Source organism: Taeniopygia guttata, chromosome 2, assembly GCF_048771995.1.
Source record: "Taeniopygia guttata chromosome 2, bTaeGut7.mat, whole genome shotgun sequence".
Classification (NCBI taxonomy): domain Eukaryota; kingdom Metazoa; phylum Chordata; class Aves; order Passeriformes; family Estrildidae; genus Taeniopygia; species Taeniopygia guttata.
The window spans coordinates 64,146,587-64,166,556 of NC_133026.1; the positions used below are offsets into that span (position 1 = coordinate 64,146,587).

General features: G+C 44.4%; 1 protein-coding gene across 1 annotated transcript in view; it reads left to right on the plus strand.

The window, feature by feature from the left end:
- Nucleotides 1–2,821: 2,821 nt before the first annotated feature.
- The window catches only part of BMP6 (bone morphogenetic protein 6), an 89,444-nt gene continuing 72,295 nt past the window's right edge, over nt 2,822–19,970 (plus strand). The window contains exon 1 of the mRNA XM_030265472.4: nt 2,822–3,903. Within this exon, the coding sequence (XP_030121332.2) occupies nt 3,447–3,903 (457 nt within the window). The 5' untranslated portion in view covers nt 2,822–3,446. The remainder of the gene's footprint in view (nt 3,904–19,970) is intronic.

Consider the following 19,970-nt stretch of genomic DNA (forward strand, 5'->3'; position numbering starts at 1 on the left):
TTCATGAAGCACTGAGCAGGTGTGGGATTGAGTATAGACTGAAGTTTGGCTTAAGGACAGAAAATTACATAAGGATTTATCCAGGGGAGGGAGGAGACCTTTTTGCATTATATAGAGGGAGTGTTGCTTATTTTGGTTAGGGGTAGTTGGTTTCTTTTGTTGGTTTCTTTTATTTTGGTTTGATTTTGGTTTTTATTTGTTTGTCTGAGAGACAAAGAAAAATAAATGTCTTATTGCTAACTTGCCAATGATGGAAACTTCGAGGAACAGACCCGAGTTTCTCCACTTTGCCACCAGATGTCCGTAACGAGCAGGGAAAGCTGGTGACTCGCACGATACCCAAAAACCTGGATTCGCAGCATTTTTGAAGATCTGACGCGAAAACTCGAGTGAAATTACGTGTTACGATAGAGTTTTGGACCGCAGATATGCTGCGAAGGCTTATTGGCTGCAAAAAATCCAAAATCCTGCCGGCAGCTCTAAAATATATGGTTAACTCTTAAAACGTGTGTGTCTCAGCCTGCAGCAGTTGTAGAATAGAGGCTGGGCACTCCTCCAGAGAATTAGGTATGCAGCTCTCATCCAAAGTCCTAAAATCCTTTCGGGAAACTTGCCCTTTCAAATGGCAGGAATATCTGAGAGTCACTATATTTGACCTGTGGAAGAAGACCTAGTCCTTTTCAGCCTCATCGAGTTGCTGAGTGGTGCTGTAACTTTCGTAGATCTGATAGCATTAACTAAATCCCACAGTAAAGCATTCAAATCCACAAGCAAGAGGCATTCCCAGGCATAAATAGCGTACAACTATGGAAAGCACTTCTGGGAAAAAAGTGGAACACTTAAACTTAATAAGGTGCAATGACTTCTCAAGGAGGGTATTAGCTTCCCTCCTACACGAGGAAATTTACCTCTAGAATAAAGTAACTTAAGAGGGAACTACTGGAAGGTTTGCTGTGTGTTCCTGTCCTCAGACTTCTTTAACCTCAGATGCCCGAATGCTTCCAACTGTTGTAACAGCTACTGTTTATTGCAATAACCACTATTTCAGATTAAAAATGTAAAGTTGATACATGTGTGAGAATCAGAGCAGCAGAAACCCAAGAGCTCCGGGACTGCTACCCAAGAACTACTCCAGAGTTTGACACTGTCTGTTGCTAAATGTGCACCATCTCTTCCTATTTTCAAGAGAAGCAGGGGACACTTTGGATGGAAAGGTTCATTCTTCTGCAATAATCGTGTAATGGGACACTGCCCTCTCTCATTGTCAAAACAGGAAGCCGAGGCTACAAAGCTCTTCTGGACACAGCAACAGGAGCTACACCCAAACAAGCTCAGAAACCGGGAAGTGAATGTCTGTGGGAAGTGGCTGCTGTCTTTTCCCAGCATGTGTGGGATAAGTACCTGCCTAGGAAACGTCCCTCACTCACCTTAAGGGCTTCTGCACTTCCTCCCAACCTCCAGACACCTTTCCTAAGGGATAACAAAATGTCCTGCATCCCTCACAGCTCACCAAGGGTGAGCCCAGTGCTTGTGCACTGGGCTCTACTCCTGGGAAGCTGGATTTTCCCAGAAGTATCCCACACTGCCTTACAGAAGGAAAGGTGTGTTGCTCACCACCTCTCTGGGAGTGAGCCCTAGTCTCCTCATCTAATAAAAGCAGCCCCATTGCTCTATGTTGAGAAAAGTGAATAAATGAACCAGCAGTACAAAACTTTCCCTGGACATTGCCTTCTTTAGTCCTTCCTGGGAAACACAGACCTCTTTCATGAAGGTAGTGGGATCCACTAAAGCAAAAAGAGCATGTTGGGTCTGTGCTATCACACGAAACCTTATTTTCAAATTTTGAGTGTCTTTACAATCTGGAAAAACAAACAAACAAACAAACAAAAAACCCCAACCAAAAACAGTTGCAAAAGAAACTTGTACTCTTCCCTCCCATCCCCATGACTGCTATGCTCAAATCTCCTAATAGATGCTCTTTTTCCTATCAAAACAAGTTTTAAAATATCCAGCATTACAGCGTTCCTTCACTGGTGCAGTTAAAACACACATCTGTAACCTTGCTTTCAGAGACATGAAGGCTCAGCACAGCCTCCACTTCTGAAAATACTGTATTCTGTCCTGAATATTCTCAGCTGAGAATATTCAGCTGGGAATATTCAGCTGGAAAGCTGAATATGAGCTTATTGCCAGATTCTGATTGTAATAAAGTTAATGGAAATTTTGCCAGTGACTTCAAATGGTCCAGATATTATTCTCGGGCCAATTCCTGTGAAATTATCCCAGTTCAAACCTAGAGCAATTGCACTGATTTCAGTGGGACTAGACAGTTTTTACTCATCCAGTCCGAGGAAGATCCATGAAGTCAGAGATCACGGTATGGAAGAGCTGCCTCTCGCTCAACGAAACTGCTGTTATTGGAGTGTTGGATGGTGTTTGGTTTGTTTTTTTTTTTTCACTCTTTGATGAAAGGGATGAAATCAGAGCTGCAGCATTACTGTAGGAAGGGGTATGTTCTTTTCTGGCAGTATAGCCTGCTCTATAAGATGCAGACCGGTACTCCATCAATCAGAGCTGGCTTGGGGTACCTGGGTACTCCCAGCCATGTACCACAGTTCCATGTTCAGTTTAGCAAAATACTCCAGAACAAAAAGAAAAGGAAAAAAAAAAAAAGCGCTGTGTAGTATGTCGTAACTTGGTAAAATGAACCGCAACGCTTATTCAGATTTAGAAAACTCCACCTATTTTCAGGACAAATAGCCAACACCCTCTGGAGGCAGGAAGGGTGGCCGAAACCCTTCCTTCAACAAGAAACAAGACGGCAGAATCCAGAGGCAGCCGGAGCCGCAGTTCGGCGGAGCGCCGCTCCAGGGCAGCGAGCCCGCGACATCCGACGGGACCGGCGCTTCCCAACCTGCTCCTCCGCCGCCCCCGCCCCGCTGTCCGCCGCCGCGGGGCCGCGCTACCTGCGCCCGCTCCCCGCCCCGGAGGAGCGCCCGCCCGCCCCGCCGAGAGGCGGGCGCGCTGCTGATTTGCTTTCGCAGTCAGCAGCCGCGCTCCGGCCAGCCCGCGGGAACCGGGGCTGCAGCCGCTGGAGCCGCTCGCTCGCTCGCTCGCTCCCTGGCAGCGAGAAAAGTTTGCTGCTCTTCACCCTGCTCCTTCTCCCCCCGTACGCAGCCCCCGCGGCCCGGCGCGGATCCCCCGGGCAGGGGCATGGCGAACTGAGCGGCCGGAGCGGGCCGGGGGCGGCCCCGCCGCACCTGAGCGGCGGCGGGCGCGGGGTGCTCCGCTGCGCGGTGCCCCGCGGGCGGCCATGCGCGGCGGCGGCGGGGGCGAGCGCTGAGCCCCCCCGGCCTGGCCGCCCCCCGCCGGCCCGGGCCGAACCCGCCGCGGGGGGGCAGGGCTGGAGGGCGGCGGGCAGCCCGCGGGGACAGCGCGGAGCGGGGATGTCGCCCGCCTGCGCCCGGCCGAGCGCCATGCCGCGCCGGCTGGCCTGGCTGTGCTGCTGCTGGGCGCTGCTGAGCGGCGCCTGCCGCCCCGCCGAGCCCGCGCTGCCCGCCGAGGCCGGGGAGCTGCCGCCGCCCGCCGCCGCCTCGGGCTTCCTCTACCGGCGGCTGAAGTCGCACGAGAAGCGGGAGATGCAGCGGGAGATCCTCTCGGTGCTGGGGCTGCCCCACCGCCCCCGGCCGCTGCCGCGGGAGCCGCCGGCCCCGCCGCCGGGACGGCTGAGGGCGGCACCGCGCTTCATGCTGGACCTCTACCACTCCCTGGCCGAGGGCGCGGAGGGCAGCGCGGGCGCGGAGCGCGGGGGCCGCCCGCAGACCCCTGCCCCGCCGCTGCCCAGCCCGCAGGACAGCGCCTTCCTCAACGACGCCGACATGGTCATGAGCTTCGTCAACCTGGGTGAGTGAGGGAAGGAGGCAGCGAATCCTGGGCTGCGGGCAGCTCACCCAGCCGCTCGCCCGTCCCGCGGACGCCCCTGGCCCGGGCAGTGGGGACGGGCGGCCGCTCCCGGTGGGGCGCGATGTGGTCGAGGCTTTGCCCGCCGGGACCCACCTTGGACTGCATGGGTTTCGGCCAGGAGGGCAGCTCACTTCGGGGAAGGGCAAAACCTCTCGCAAACAGTAAAAAAAGAATATACCCCAGCATGCAAAACCTTGGGGGGACGGAGTGAGAGTAAGGAAGAAAAAAAAGAATAATTATTTTTTCAGTCCTTGTTCTGATGGTAGTGGTCAGAGCCTGTAGTTCAGAATTAAGTGCTCGCCCTGCTTCTTGGGCAGCAGAGCTGGGGTCATGCCGGAGTACAGGTTGCACTCACTCTGTGCGAGGTCCAGCAGCAGAGATGCCTTTTGGGCTTGAACAAAGTACAGCCATGCTACTTCACGGTGTCCTCATCTTCTTTTAAAATATTTTTTGTTTGTTTTATTTTAAGGGATCAGAGCTAGTATGGTGGTGAATATGTGTACTACTCTGTGTAGATTATCCTGGTGATTGAGCATGGGAACTTGATAAAAATCTGTATCATGTGGAAATCTTGAATTAAGTTTTTTCAGATGTCAACCTGCTCTTTAAACAAATCATCCTGTCAGCAATGTGAAGGGCTCTGAGGCGGGCATTGCAGTGAGAAAGTCGTTAAGTTTTTTTACTTAAAGGAGCTCTTAGTACTATGCAATTGTAAGGAAACAGTGTAATTAGATTCAGCCTAATGTGGCAAATGAAAATATTTCAGTTGGCAAATAACAGTTCCTTTTTTTTTAGGGAATTCATGTGAAGCTCAAGTGTCTTAGCTGATCAGCTGAAGACTTTGCCTTTTTACTTGTGCTACCAGAGCTGTGTGCCAGAATGACAACAGCTTATCTTGTTTAAAAACAAAACCCACAAACAAACCAAACCAAATTTGTTGTGTGTTTACTCTTTTGGAGAAGGAATATGTCACTGCAGCAGGAAATTTCTCAGAGCTCACAGTACTGGTACAGGTGTTCAATAGTTTTGTGCTATGCTGTGGCATCCAGAAACAAGAGCTGATTATTTTTTGTACCTGATGGAAATCACATAGTTGGTCAGAAGAGTTGCAAATAGTTGCTGAAGGATTTGTCCACATTGAAACCGAGGCGACCACGACTAGTGGGCATACAGCTGAGCTGCCTTAGGTGCTCAGACCTTCCAGGAGCATGGAGCCCTGTTGTCTATTTGTACTGCAGGTGTGGACCAGTCAGGGTCTCATCTGCCTTGTTTCAAGTCAGCTCGGGGATGTTTAGGTGGTGCTGCCAGTTCAGAGCTCGGATATATTTGATTGAGACATCCTGAAACTGTCCATCAATGGAACTAGCATGGTCTGTGGTCTCAGCTCAGAAGCCAAGATCTAGGAAATATTGTATAGGTGTTAAATCCAAAGGGCACCTGGTTTTCTTCCCTCCCAGCCTCCCCAAACCTCTCTGTACTTTGAGTATACAGAGGTGCTGCTGCTGTCTCTGTTCTTTGCCTTGGGGACTTTCAGGACTTATACTTGGAGCTGTGAGTTTAAGAAATGTGGTGCTGACTGTAGCTGTCTGTAAGCAACCCCCATGTCGCATGTTACTTGAGGGATGTGAAACAAGGTGCCTGCAAGAGACTAGGCAGTTTCCTAAAGAGCTGACTTTAGGGATAAGTGTGAGCATGTGGTGTTTAAGAAGGTTTAGCTGTTTGTAAGGCACCAGGAGAGTATTATTAGATGGTATAATCTGAAAGTATGTGTTTCTTTTGAAAATAACCCCTTCCACTCATACAATCCAAATCAGTTCCGATAATTTGGATCTAGACACTTACGTAACAAAGAGGAAAATTATTAATGTAATGTAGTAAAATAGTGCAATTGAAAGGCTAGTTAGGCGTCTCAGGAAGCATGAATCAACTGTAGAAATTTCTCATCAACTTCCAAATCCCAAGCCATAAACCATAATGTCATTTAATGTGATTGTTTGTTACCAGAGTGTTGACAAATCGATGGGCTGGGACTGAACAGCTGTTTGGCTGTTTTCTGTGGCTTCTCTGACAAACCAGAGGTTTTTTGGGGTCTTTCACCTGTGTATTGACATTCACTTTTCCATTTAACAGTAATTCAGGTCAGAAAACTAGAGGAGGCCTAAGGTTGTATTCCAGTATAGAAACCAAAGGTTTGATGGGAGAAAGCCAGCTTGTGATCTGTCAAAGTAGCTTATTAGATGAAGTCAGAAATGCAGCAAAAGACAGTGCGATCACAGCAGAAAGGGAAGAATTCTTGATTTCAAGCACACTGACTAATCCAACGAAGTACATGTCAAACAACCCTGAAAACTCACAGCTGGAGTCTGCTTATAAGTAGACACTGCCAGAATTATTTTAGCTGGGGCTTTCTGCATGTGGCCATATATACAGTTAATTCAGTTAGGTTAAAACTGACTTCTGAAGAACTTTATGTTCAACCTTAAAGACTTCCCATTCCATTATTGAAGGGGCAACTACTAAAGAGATCTGAGGGACACTTGCTGTTCTCTCAGGTAAGGAGTGTATGGTATCACCTGGATATGTAGGTGAATGTGGCTGTGTGGGTGTCAAGTCAGCGTGGCCGATCCGCCTGCAGGTGCTGATGTTGCTTCTGCTGCAGCTCAGAACCAGACAAAAGTTTGATGCATCTTGTTGTGCTGGAAAGCCATCATCTAGGTCAGCTGTGCAGAGGAGTCCTACTCTGTCATGAAAGTTTGCAGGTGTTGATGTTCTTATAAAAGTACATTTAATTTTTCCAGCCCTTTAGCCCAAAGCGAGTCACTAGCTTGTAGTCACTGCTGATTTTAAACATGCAGGGCTCCAGCCCTTCCTGACCAACCTACATCCTTCAGTCTGGGGACACAGCAGATGTGTTTTCTCTCTGGGGAAGGCTATGTTTCCATATGTGCTAAGGGTCTGAGTCCTCTTTGCAAAGGTCTTGCAAAGCTGAGGGACTTTAGTGAGGTCTCAGATTATTCAGGCAGTGTAGGCTTGTCCCAGTCTCAAAGGTGATGGTGCTCTTGGAGATGGTTTCTATTTTGTTTTGGGTTTTTTTTTTTTTACGTGAAACAAGAAGGTCACAGGTGTGGAGGTTCTTCACACACAGGGAGTTGCTGTTTTACAGGGAGGACAAGAAGTGTCAGTTTTTGAAATGGGGAGTCTGGGATTTATCTTGCTTACCTGGTGATGTCTATATCATGGTGTGGGCAATGATTCCCAGAGGGGCTGATTATAGGGGAGCTTAGCATGTCCAGGGTTTCCAGGAGATGCTTAGCACTTAGTTTTATGAAGCACCTGGAGAGCAGTATCAGGGAGGAGAAATAATTTTTTGTTCCGATTACAAGCAATCACATGAGATATAAACCAGTTTAGATAATTTAGATAATAAATTTAATCTATCAGGTTCAATACCAAAACATAATTTGACAGAAAACATAGCCTGTCCTTGGTAAATCTGGCCCCTTTTTTGGGAAGAGGATCCTAGAAGTGTCTATTTCGGGTGTTTTCATTAGGATGAAGTGTCCGACAAGTGCCTGTTTCTTTTCATTTCACACGTAGGAAATCTGGATAGTTAGCGCAGATGGAAACATCTGCATGGATTCACTGACAAAGCAGGGTACCAAACTTCTGTGCTGTGGAAATGGCTGTACAGCAGGGTTGTGGGGCTGGTGTGGGGGGGTGCACTGTGGGCCAGCAGGCATCTTTCAGCTCTTCTTGTAGGAAGAGCCTTGATATAAATATGTGGTGTGTCTTGACACAATACTGTTGGGAAAATAATATTTGTTAATGTTTCCTATCTGGAAAGTGTACCTTCCTCATGGCACGAGATAAGGTTATCTCCTCTTGGCAGAGCAGCCCGAGGCTGGTATGGAGATACCTCTTGAGGCAGTGATTCTGGATTGACAGCTTGACCCCAGTGTTCTCAGGCACATCAGTGCTGATGTGAAGGGGATCCGCACCCTGTCCTCTGTTTCACCAGCTGGTGTCTTCAGAGTAAGAAAAGCAGCAGAAAACAAGACTCTCAAAGACTTTGCTACTTTAACAGCATCCAGAATTATTTGTGCATCATGAAAGGTGCTGTGAAGCAATTCTGTGTCAGAATGTGGTCTTCACCCGTGACTTCCTATCCTGGCATCCACACTAAGAGGAAAAACAACCATGCACTTTCTACAATCAAACCCAAGGAATTCAGCGGCAGTCTGAGTTTGCCATGACCCAAATCCGGGGTTGTTTGATAAATGTGCAGAAGTCTTGAATCCATCAAACCCACCGGAGATAAGGATCATAAAAAGTGTGCTTTGGGGTGTGGTACCTGGTTATTCAGCATTGTGGCTTTTTGTAGCAGACTAACAGCACTGATTCACTTTGTGTCTACTTTTGGAGAGAGGGTTTTCCTTTTTATCATAAGAGCCACAGGCCGCTCGGGAGGGCTTAATGCAAAAGGTTGAGGGGAAGCTCACCTTTTGCCAGGCAGTCCTGCAGTCAGCCCTGAGGCTTCAACACTATTTAAATTGGGGTTGTGGTGAAAAGCCTTTTCTATTTTTGAATCTCCAAACTCCAGGCAATCCCCGTCTTCCCTGCAAGACTTCAAGTGTCAGCTGGGGCAAGGGTGCTCCCTTTCAGTGCAAGGAAGTTGCTTGGAGGTAGATATAATACTTGTTTTACAAATATTCTCTCTCCTTGCCTATAAAGTAACACCTTATGGATGTGATATCTTACAAACAGGCTTTTCGTCTTTTTGGCAGTGGTGACCTACCAGATTTCCATCTAGGAATGATCTTGCACAAATCCACAGCACCTTAGATGCAAGCAATATGCGTTTGTTCTGCACAGCTTTTCACAGGAGGGAAGCAGTGCTCCAGCATCCTTACATGTGTTTCTAAAGCAGGTGAATTTTTTCATCTGAAGGATTTGATCAGCCCACCTGCCTTTTTCCCAGTACCATGCTTGCAGTTGGGAGATAGAAAATTGGGCAACCAAGATGTATCAGGGATGTTGCGTGATTGTATTGATGGGACCGTATCATTCATACTGTCATCCCATCTGTTTATACTCTTGACCACGTGTTGTAAAGGTCAAGACATCTACTCAGAGGGAGTAACTGGAGTGTGTGATGCTGCAGGTCTGGCTGTGCTGCCAGCTGGCTGTGTACCGCCTCACTTGCTCGCTATGTGAGCAGCGTCCTCCATGTGTGTCCAGAGTAGGCCAATATTAGAAATCATGAACATGATGATGGGAATGATTTTACTGACTTCTGCCAAGCCTTGTATAGTGGGTTTTGATGCCAAGACAGATTCCCAAGTGGCGAAGAGCTGCCTTATATTTGCTATTCAACTGATGCAGCTTGAGATCCTCATTTATGTAATCTCCTTGAAGTAGCTGCCTGCTAGTGGGAAGCTGCCTGACAGCATGGTTAAAGAAAGGGTCTTTTAGAAGTTCTCAGCACCTTTAGAATTGAAATTTGAGGAACTGTCATCCTTCTGTCTTTGGCTAGGAGCCCTAGAAAATGTGTGACTCCTGGAAATGCTGCTCTTCAAAACCTGTACTGTTGAAATAAGTGGAGGGTCATGTGAATGTAAGCAATTTATCCAAATCTGACTGTCATCTGGACTAAGCTACTGGAAACAGACAGTATGACATTAGTAGGATTATTCTGTCTTGTGAAAGCTTTTCAGAGCTTCAGAATTTACAGTCTTAGACTTCAACATTTCACACGAAATTTTCTTCCAGCAACAATAACAACAGCAATTTATTGTAATTTAAAAAGCTAGTATTGCCAAATCAGTCTTGATTACTTCAAGCCAAATTTTTTATCTGTAAATAAATGAAGAGTCTCATTTTGAATTAGAAACCCAGGTGTGGGGCTGGAGTTTTTTATTATTATTTTTTTGTGAAAATAAAAGCAGGACTTTCTAGTTCTTTCCCTCAGAAAAAAATGAAGCTAAACCATTTCTTATAAAAAGGTTTTCTTCTGGCAATTTTTTTCCAGCTCAACATGGCTTTAGCAGAAAAATCACTTGGGCAGCTGTCATGGATGTCTTGTGCTGAGCTCCTGCTGGGACTGCTTGCTGCAGGCTTGTACCTCTGCCAAGGAGCTGTGGATCCTTGCTGGGTCTAGCCCGGTGCATTGCAGTGGTTACATTGTCTCTTGTAGTTTTAAATATAAACTTCTAAGCACTGTTTGTGATTTAGGAGGAAGGAAGGTGGTGTTTAGACTTTCCATGCCGTGGAGTCACGATTCTTTTTAGGTCATCTTGCCTCATTGCTAACTTATAGGGGGTTAGAGGAAGGTATGATTTACTTGGGATGTAAACAGCCTCATTGTGTGCTTTTGCTGTATCCCAGCAAATGCACAGCTATGCTGTAAAGCACAGCCCACCTCCTCATTATTTAACATTTCCACTTGACCATTTCTATAGCAGTGTGAAGCAAAGAGTAAGCGCTATTGCCCAAATGGAAAAATGGCTCATGGGTGAGAGATTCCCATTTGTTACAGCAAGTATCAGACCTCAGAGCCTGGGAGATGGAGGTTAAGGACTGGAAAACTGTCTGCTGAAACCTGATTCTTGGAGCCTGGTTTTGGGTCCTAGATTCCCTGTTCAATGGAGCAGCAGTTTTAAACTCAGAAAGAGTAGGTTTAGATTGGATAGAAGGCAGAAGTTTTTTCAAACAGCAGTAGCAAGACACTGAAACAGGTTCCCCAGAGGAGCTGTGGATGCCCCATCCTTGGAGCTGTTAAAATCAGGTTGGATGGGGCCTTGGGCAATCTGTTTTACTGAACAATGTTCCTGCCCATGGCAGGGATTGATCTGGATGACTTTTGAAGATCCATTCCAGTCCAAACTGCCTGGAATTCTAAGTGGGAATTGGGATGGCACTCAGGACTGGGATTCTGTAGCTATGATATGCTGAGGGTGAGGGGACATGCCTGAGGAACACTCAGTGAGCTGTTTCTTTCTACCTTTCTTTCAGTCGTGGCTGGCAGAGGATGAGGAGTGGTGCCTTCTGCAGAGCTGCAGCCCTTGCAGCACATCGAGTGTCCCGGTGCTTTGCACCCAGAGCAGGCTCCTACACAGTGGCTTTGGGAAGGGCATGTGGCTGCAGCTGCTGCAGGGCTGTTGCAGGAGAAAAAAGCTTAATTAAAGAAGCTGAGTCTCCCTGGGATTGCAGGGGTGTTTAATACCTCGTAATGGGCTTTGATTCCTAAAAACTGCTGTGGATTGGGGCTGGCATTTCCTGAACTTTTAGTTACTTAAGAAACAGTCTTTTAGTGTTGGGTAGAGTTTGGAATGGATTTTTTTGTTTGTTTGCGTTTTGGGTTGGTTGGGTTTTTTTGGTGATGTAATGAGATTTTTTTGTTTTGTTTTGTTGTTAAGGGCACAAAGATTTTGACAGCCCTGCTTTCAGCTCTTTTTATTTTACGTAGCAGTGTTCATCATAGCACAATGACAGAATTGAATCAGTGGTAGCAACAGTGGGAATTTTTGGCAAAAAAGGATAATGTAGACAGAGCCGAAGTGTTCTGCTAACTAAAACAGTAGCTGTATTTTTCAGAGAGCTAGACATGACTGTTTTGATCCAATGTGGTGTTAATCACAAGAATACATAACTGCTTTCCTGTGAACTTTCCCCTTAAAAATATCCAATGATATCACCTGATGTTTTGCACTAATGCTCAGTGTAACCAGAATTTAGAACAGCTGGCTCCATATAAACTTGGAACATTCATAGGTCAAATATTAGTGTGTAAATAAAAACAGTTTGAAAATGAAAACAGAAACACAGTATTGGAAATATACTGAATGTGCAGATGTACTTCATGGCTTGAATAGCTTTACAAATTAAACAAGACAGTGTTAACACTTGTTCTGAAGAGTCAAATTTCCTGATAGTAAATGAGAGAGTGTTTTCAAATAGTGTTCCAAAGATGTGTTATTCCATGTATGTTAATGGTTGTTTGCAGTGTGAGAAATGTATGAATTGGCTATTTGAAACACTCTTCTAACGAATATATATTTGTTCAACCCAAAATCTTGTCAAACGGAGATCTACAGTTTCTTTTATCAAGTGCAGGCTGTAAAATATGCCATGTTTAAAGCATGCACAGAGATGTTGATGCTGAAGTTTACTGCTGCAGCTTTCTTATCTTGTCGCTCACCGCATTGCGTTTGTGTGGTGTGTATGGTCAAGGTATTAGACACTCTGTTTGTACAAGGGCTGAAGGGTGACATAATGTCTATTGAAGCACAAGTGTTAGGCTCCACACCAAGCAACAAAGAGCACTTAAAAAATGAGAACAGATTAGAGCTCATGAGTAGGGTCTGATAGTTGCACACGTAAGCCAAGAGGTGTTGGAGGGAGGAAAGGGTCGGCAGCTATAGTGTGAAACAGATGTGCCTCCTTGCATCCTTGTCTCTCCTGGGTTTTCCAGACCACTTGAGAGAGAAATCCAGAAGAATAAGGCTCTTAGCAGTCAATTCCAATCTTTTTACAAGGAGTAAAAATATCCAATTAATTTGAAAAATAAGGTTTAACTGTAACTAACACGTACAAGATGCAAAAGACTTGTCTGCCTCTGCCTTTGTAGACTCTGTAATAATACTAAGTTGTTTGAACATGAACTCTTGCTGCAGCCTAGCTTCTGTATTTTTCAACCTGCTTTAAAGTATCTGGATGAAGGTTCTGTATCAGGGATTAAAGAGGTGGTCAGAGCTTTAATTCCTCATGGCACAGATGCACAAGCTCCCTCTGTCCAAATTCAGACAAACAGAGGTAGAGGTAGCAGTCTTTAATCACCAGATGCTCTGCAGGAAAAAAAGAATGCATTACCTACGTCACTTACCATGGGCTTACCAGTCACGTTTCTTCACTACTTTTGGCCACACTGATGGTGTGGTGCAGGAAGAGGCCTTACAAACGTTTAATGTACCTGAGTCTTCATAATCATGCCAGGCTTGGTTCTTCAGAATATTCATGTGCAAGCAGGGAGAGGCTTCTCTGCAAGCTGTGACATGTGTGCACAATTTTGATGCAAAAAAGTAGGAGGATAGTTCTAAAATTTAAGCCTGTTTTGAAATTCATGTTTTAATATCTACACAAAGATTTGATTCACAAATACAGAATCCAGGTGCTCAACTTAAATGATGAAGGTTGGCAAAGAAACCCTTCATTTTAGAAAAGCAGCAGCCTCTCTTGCCCACAAACCATCATCCTGAGACAGCATTTCAAGCGTGCAGACCTTTTTGCTTAATTATTGTAACATCAAACATCTTTCACATGAAAGCGACCAAGCAGTGGCTATGCAAGATAATGACTTGTTTATAAAAATAATTTAAACAACATATGAAAAGGATAAACATGCGTGTCCTGCCAAGATTCACTGTATGTTCTGCAGGCTGTGGTGATTGTGAATCTCTTGGCTTGCTCTTTCAATTTTTTTTTTTTTTAATTTGATTTTAAACCCACAAAGAAAAAAGGCAGAGAGTGGAAGGGAATGAAATGACGGGAGACTAGAAAAGAAAGAGTTCTCATATTTAAGGAAGTTCCAACTTATTATCCTATGGAAGGTAGCTGGAGAGAAAATACATTTGTTTAATGTATTACAATAGATTTTCTCTTTGAGATGTCTGTGTCTTGTCCCTTGCATGTAATAGGTTTTACACTTTAATGATTGTAGCAGCTGTCCTGTCCAAAAATGTTCCATTCTGCAGGATATGTAATGCTCATTACTTGCTAGACAACATCAAGATACTACTCTGTCTCTTATTCAGAACCTCAAAACACTTCATAAGCATTGAACTCTCACAGTGTGCTCTGACACATGTAAATCACTCTTATACTGATTTTCCAAATAACTAAGCTGAGGCTCAGGTTATGACTGGACCAGGGCTGTGATAAAATCCCTGAAATTCTTGCTTCTGGTCTTGCGGTCTCACCTGTTTTACTGACCTGGCAAGTCCTCCAGTGCCTCGTGGAACCAGTGAAACAAGAGGGTCTTATCTGGTCAAACCTGGCTTTTTTCAGGTGGCAGCATGGATCAGCTGGAAACTACAGGTTCTCACTTGGCTTTGGCTTTAGTTCTTCCTGCTTGTGAACCCTGCTCATCAGTGTTGCACAGTCTGTGCTTTCTGCAGCCATGCTCTGTTAGGGACATGGCTCTTCAGACATGCTTGTCAACAGCTGAACACAGGAGAGATGAAAGAGGTCACAGGCTAGCACACGTTTCATTTTAAACTATTGGCAAGCCTAATAAAGGTTTGGTTGACTTTTGGTAATGCCCACACTGCAGGGAAGCTAATAGTCAATGTTCTTTTGAACTAACTGAGAGTTTTGTTGAGAAGCTCCCCATAAAAATGCAGCATAACAGCTGAAGTTGGCATAATGATTCCTTTATGTTTCAGAAGCTATTGGGATTGGGTCTGCCTGATACTGTTGCTATCTCTAGTCTCAGTAAAAGCAGTTTTATGGGGTCGCAAAACAGTCTGTTGCTTCTGGCAGTCAGAGAGCTGGCAGCTCCGATGCACTGAGGCTTGAAGAGATAGTTCATTAATTCATGGCACTTTCCAGAATAAACATGGCAAGCCTTCTCTAAAATAACAGACGGTAAATCCTCCTTGTCACTCAAGACTGCACATTTGTCTTCAGAAGGGGGCCATGAAAGAAGCTGTCCATCTCCTAATGAATGAAAAAATAAATAGAAGAAGAACTGTGCATTGTGTCGTGCTTGACATGGTGAAGCTTCGGGGTGGAATAACAACAAACCTTTCCTCCCATCTTAGCCATGTTAATTGTGGGCTGAAAGTAAGCAATGCCCACTGGGCAGGCTATCAGATGGCATAAACTATCATAGCTCTCTGCCAGGGATCCCTGGTGGGAATGACAGCACTTTTTGCCTCTTCTTTGACTCTTTTTGGGAAGATAGGTGTCAACACCTCTCAGCTTCAGGTCCTCAGGGATAGGACCTCTGGTCTCTCTGTGCCAGGAGACTTGTGAAGGTTGCTGCAAGCTGGGGTTGCTCAGAGCGCACAGATGTTTTGTGCAGCTTGTTATTTTCTATGTTGGAGGCTATGAGTCAGATTACTGTTACCAAAATGTTTATGTGAAATCATTTCTGAGTCATATATTTGCATCATATACAACCTGTCTGACAATCAAAACATTCAGCGCTCGGCTAATGATTATACTAAGTTTTCCAACACTCTGCTCCAACATAGCATAATTACACGGCACAGTGCAATATATTACTTTGACAGGGTTCTTCATGCATCTTGTGATGTCAGAACATCATCATTGCTATTATTTTAAATTATCACAGTTTGTTGCATGAAACAAAGTTAAAAATAGTGAGAGGCAATTCCTCAGAAACCAAATGCCCTGCAAATATTCCTGGGCTTTTTTAGTCCCCCCCCCCCAAAAAATTTCAAGAGATTGCATAGTACTTTAAAATTTATTCTCTCCAGACAGGGGCTTGATCAAGACTTATTGGTTTAATTGACAGACTAGCTGTGGACATTTGCCTGAAGAAATTGTTTGGTGCCTGTGGGACTCTTTGGTAATTTCTATAAAATAAATTTTTTAAGATAGAACCAGAGTATTTTAGCAGCATGAAGTCCCTAAACTGCAGTTTAATGCACTTTGTTTGTCTCTTGTGTGAGTTCTAACATAAATAGGAATTGCCTACAAACATATTCTGAGTAACTAAGATGAACATTTAAAATTACACTTCAGGTGTGTGAGAACTTGGCAGGTGTGTTTGCCACCATGTTCCAGTGATTTCAATAACTCCTCTTGAACAGTTTATTCTAGAGCAGGATGGGGAAAACTGAAGTACCCCCCAGCTCTTTGCTAAGGTAATGATCAAGGAGATGAAAAGGGCATAGGGGCTGCTCTTTTGTTCATTTTGAAATACATGTCCATGAAAAAGCACGTGAATGTCAAATGGAAAATGATGTTAGGACTGACTTGTCTGAATTTGGTTTACAGTCTTTTGGAGTTGGCTTTGGGAGCTCGATTATAAGTGTGAAGGGCACAGGTAGGTCCCTTTAAATATAAAATATTTCTGCATTTCATTGCTCTTACTGAGCTGGTAGAGTGCAAAGTGCAGGATAGATTATGATGACATTCTTTATGCTCCTAGTGAAAAAACTATGGACAATACAGTAGTGGACTTTCCTGGCCACGAGTGACTGGGCTGTGCTTAGTAATTAGGGAGCCCACATTTGGAGCAATAAAAGCATCCCTGTGTAGTGAGCACCATCTTTGCTTATGAACTCACCTTGGCCAGCATCAGTGGCAAATACATAATTGGTCTATGAGGACCAATATATTGTGAAGTGTAGTGGAAAATGCCAAAATAAAATTTCAGTTGGATGAAGTCCATTTGTCCTGTGCTAATTTCTAGCCCTGTAAACAAACACAGCTGCTGAACGTAGAATCAGTGCTCAGAGTGGTTAAAAACAGTGATGCATTGCTAGTGAGATCACAGCAGAAAAAAATATGTAACACATGAGACTGCAGTAAGGATCAAGACTATCCTCAGCTCTGAATAATTGTTTCTGTTCATCTATTTATGATGCTTAGAATATAAAGATGACTGTTGACTGTCAGACCATTCAGCTGGAACAGTCAGAATATTAAGTATTGATGAGCCAGTTGTCATGAACTTTTGCAAAAGAGTGAATTAGCAACCAAAGGCTTGATGAATGTATATGTACTTATTCTATATTTCTCTCTTCTATATGAATCACCCCTTTGGCGATTCATATAAAAGAGAGAAATATAAAATATCACCGTTTTGGTCATCTGGGCTTTGTTGTTATTTGTTTATATATGTAAGGATCCATGCAGATAGCTTTACCTGTCACTTCATCTTAATTAAAATGTCTTTAGAAGTACTGCAATACTGAACAAGGAACATGAGACTTCAAACATTAGACATCTCAGGGTCAAGCCTGCTAGGTCATTGGCAAAGTAGCAGCACTTACACTGTAATTTGTCTCATGGCCCAGTTATATGTTTTGACATCCCTGAGCTGACTAATTGCTCTGGGGGGAAAAAAAAGACTCTTGGTTACTAGAGTAGAAAAGTTTCCAACCTCTTCTGTCCATCAAATCCATTATCTAGGGACTGCTGCATGGTCATCCCCAGAGCTAGCAGAGTAGGGCACTTTTGAATAGCATCAGTTTTAAAGTTTTGGGCATTTTATAGCCATTCTGGCGCTTTGACTCATGGTAGGTGTGTCATTCCATGCTCTTGCGCAGCGTGGTTGGTGCCACCCTCTTCAGAAGTCTCCTGGGGCTTGAGGAATAATTGGGTGTTCGCACTGCTGTGTACTGGACTTGTGCCATCATGGATTTTGTCATGTCTGCAGAACACGACTGGGGTCCATCAGTGGCCCGGGTTCTGGAAACTCTCCTAGTCCCTACCCCAGCCCAACTACTGGCTGGCATGGAGCATTTAAATCTCAAACTGTCAGTCTGGCACATTCCGTAAACACTAAATTGACTTGGAGTGGCTGGGTCTAGTGCTATAAACCATACCGTTCAGGTATTATTGCCAAGGAAAAAAAATTACCTGTAAATAGCAGACTTACAGCATAGGGGCTTATTTCTCTGCTTATGCTTTTTACATTTCCATTTTTGCACCAGCTTGGCAAGAAGTTAACTTAAATGTCAAAACTATTTTTATGTAAATATATGCATTATTGAATCTCTTACTCATAAAGCAAATAGTACTTTAAACCCACACAAAACAGCTGAAGCTATATATATTTTCTCACTACTGAATTTGGCTTTTAATAACTTGGAGTGAACTGTCCAAAATAAAGTTAGGAATCAAGGGCACTTTATTTTCCAGCTAGCAACATATGTGTTCTTGGCTTTGCACTGTACCAATCTGAGATGGAAGAAAACCTGGATTTGTACTACAGATCCTCTCAGCAATCAAGAAGAGAGAAATATCATAGTTAAATAAACTCATTATTTTAAAACTAAAATTTTCTAAAGCTGTATGAAGCTGCAAAAAATATGAAGGACGATACAGAGATGGTGGAGGCTCTGATATCAAACAGTGGTTTTCTAATGTGTTTCTCCTGCTGGAAGTGCAGCCTTTTGCCAGAGTCAGAGGCAGCAGTTACCCAGAAAAAAGATTTCACTGCTGCCATTTGAGGAGTAAGTACAGCAAAACTTGCCCTCAGCACGTACAGACAAAACCTCAGCTGAGGTTAGGGATTGTGTACTAAGCCCAGGTCATAGTGGCCTGGAAGGAGATGCTTGCTGTCCTTTGTGGGTTTCACGTTTTGTCTCCATGTCCTGGATTTTCATGCCTCACTGCCCTCTTGCCTGTGGGAAGTTACTCCAGATTGGTTCTGGATCCCAAGGATGAGGTGGGAAAAGTCACATCCGGAAGTCACGCAGACAAGAGCTTGTTGCTGAAGAATACCTGGCCCGTGCTCTGCCACAGTGTCCTGGTGGGATCCACCTTGTTGCTGTCTTATTGCTCCCTGCCACACACTCAGTGTCAGAGCTGCTGTAACAGAGTTCTCCACTGGTTTTGCCTTGCCCCGTGCTGCAGCAGGAACTCCATGAGCATGTGGGTGTGTTCAGGCTAACTGGGATGCAAGGCAGCAAGAGAGAAGAAGAGGGGAATCCTCAGCAGAGTTGCATGTGATCTGCCATCCCAGATTTCAATTCAAGCTTTTAAGTCAATTATCCAGCAATTCAGATAATTTCTGGCTGGGTTGCAGGGTATTTGCCTCTCACTGTGTGTGGCATGAAGGGCTCACATTGCTACTTCTGCCCTTTTTTGTTGAATAAACCCAAGCTGTACTTAAGGAAAAAAAAAATGTTGGAGTGCTTTCTGGGGCAGCTGAGCTGTGAAAGATGCTTTGGTTATCTGAGGCTGAAGTACATGTGAAGCACAACTGGGGAAGACCCCTGAAAAAGTCAGCCCTTGGAATGTTGGATACAATCACAAGCAAAATACGGAAGACTCCGCTAGAGTTGTATTAAATGCAGCAGCTGGTTATGGGTGGGTCATGCATGCCTGATTTCATGGACATGAAGGAGACCAGAAACTCTGGAGAAGGAGGAATGACCTGGACCAGAGAGAGGGTCATGGCTCTTGCCTGTGCAGTCAAGTGAGTTCGAAGGATGGTGACTAAGAGGTTCTGGTTTTCTAAAAATAATGCTTTCCACTGACTGAAACCACAGCTCTTTCTGATGCAGCTTTTGATTATTTTACCTCTTATTCTATCTTTCCTAGCTTGCATGATTCAGACTTATGTAAACACTAGTAATGGTGCCTCACTGCAGTGAGAGCAGTGCTGTCTGAAAAAGACAAGACTCACAGGGGCAGGAGATCTGTCCTGAAAGCCATTTTGTCCATGAGATCCCCTCAAGTAGCTGCTGGAGTGAGGGGTCAGATATCTCTGGTGGTGCCCAGAAAAGAAGTCTGAGGAAAATGATGCTGCTTTCTTTTATTGCAATGTCCTCTCCTACAAAACTTAATTGTAATGACTTTTGTTGTTTCTTGTTAAATGCGGTGTGTGTGAAAAGGCTGCTGAGAGTGGCATACTTCAGGTTGTCTTTAAACACAAGCCTCAGGGAAAAATTGAAACAACAAATGAATGAAGTGGTTGTGGTTTAACCTGAGGCATAAATACTATTTCCCTTTTAAAATATGTTTTTGGAAGGTGAGGGGAAACCAATTATGGTCGAGTTTAAAGCAAGCAGACTGTTCTTTTATTTGACTGAGATGTGTGATTAATCTTGACTGGCTTTTTCTTAGTTTTTAAGTCATTCTGTTTGTGTTACATTCAGTCCCTGAGCTTATTTTGCTAACCTTGCCACCTGAACAAATTAAGCATGTGTCTTCATGTGGTGTTCCATTAATTAAGTACCTGCTGGTCACAGCTGGGACACCTATATTTGCATCTGCTTCTTTGTGTAGCCAGAGGACAACAATTAATG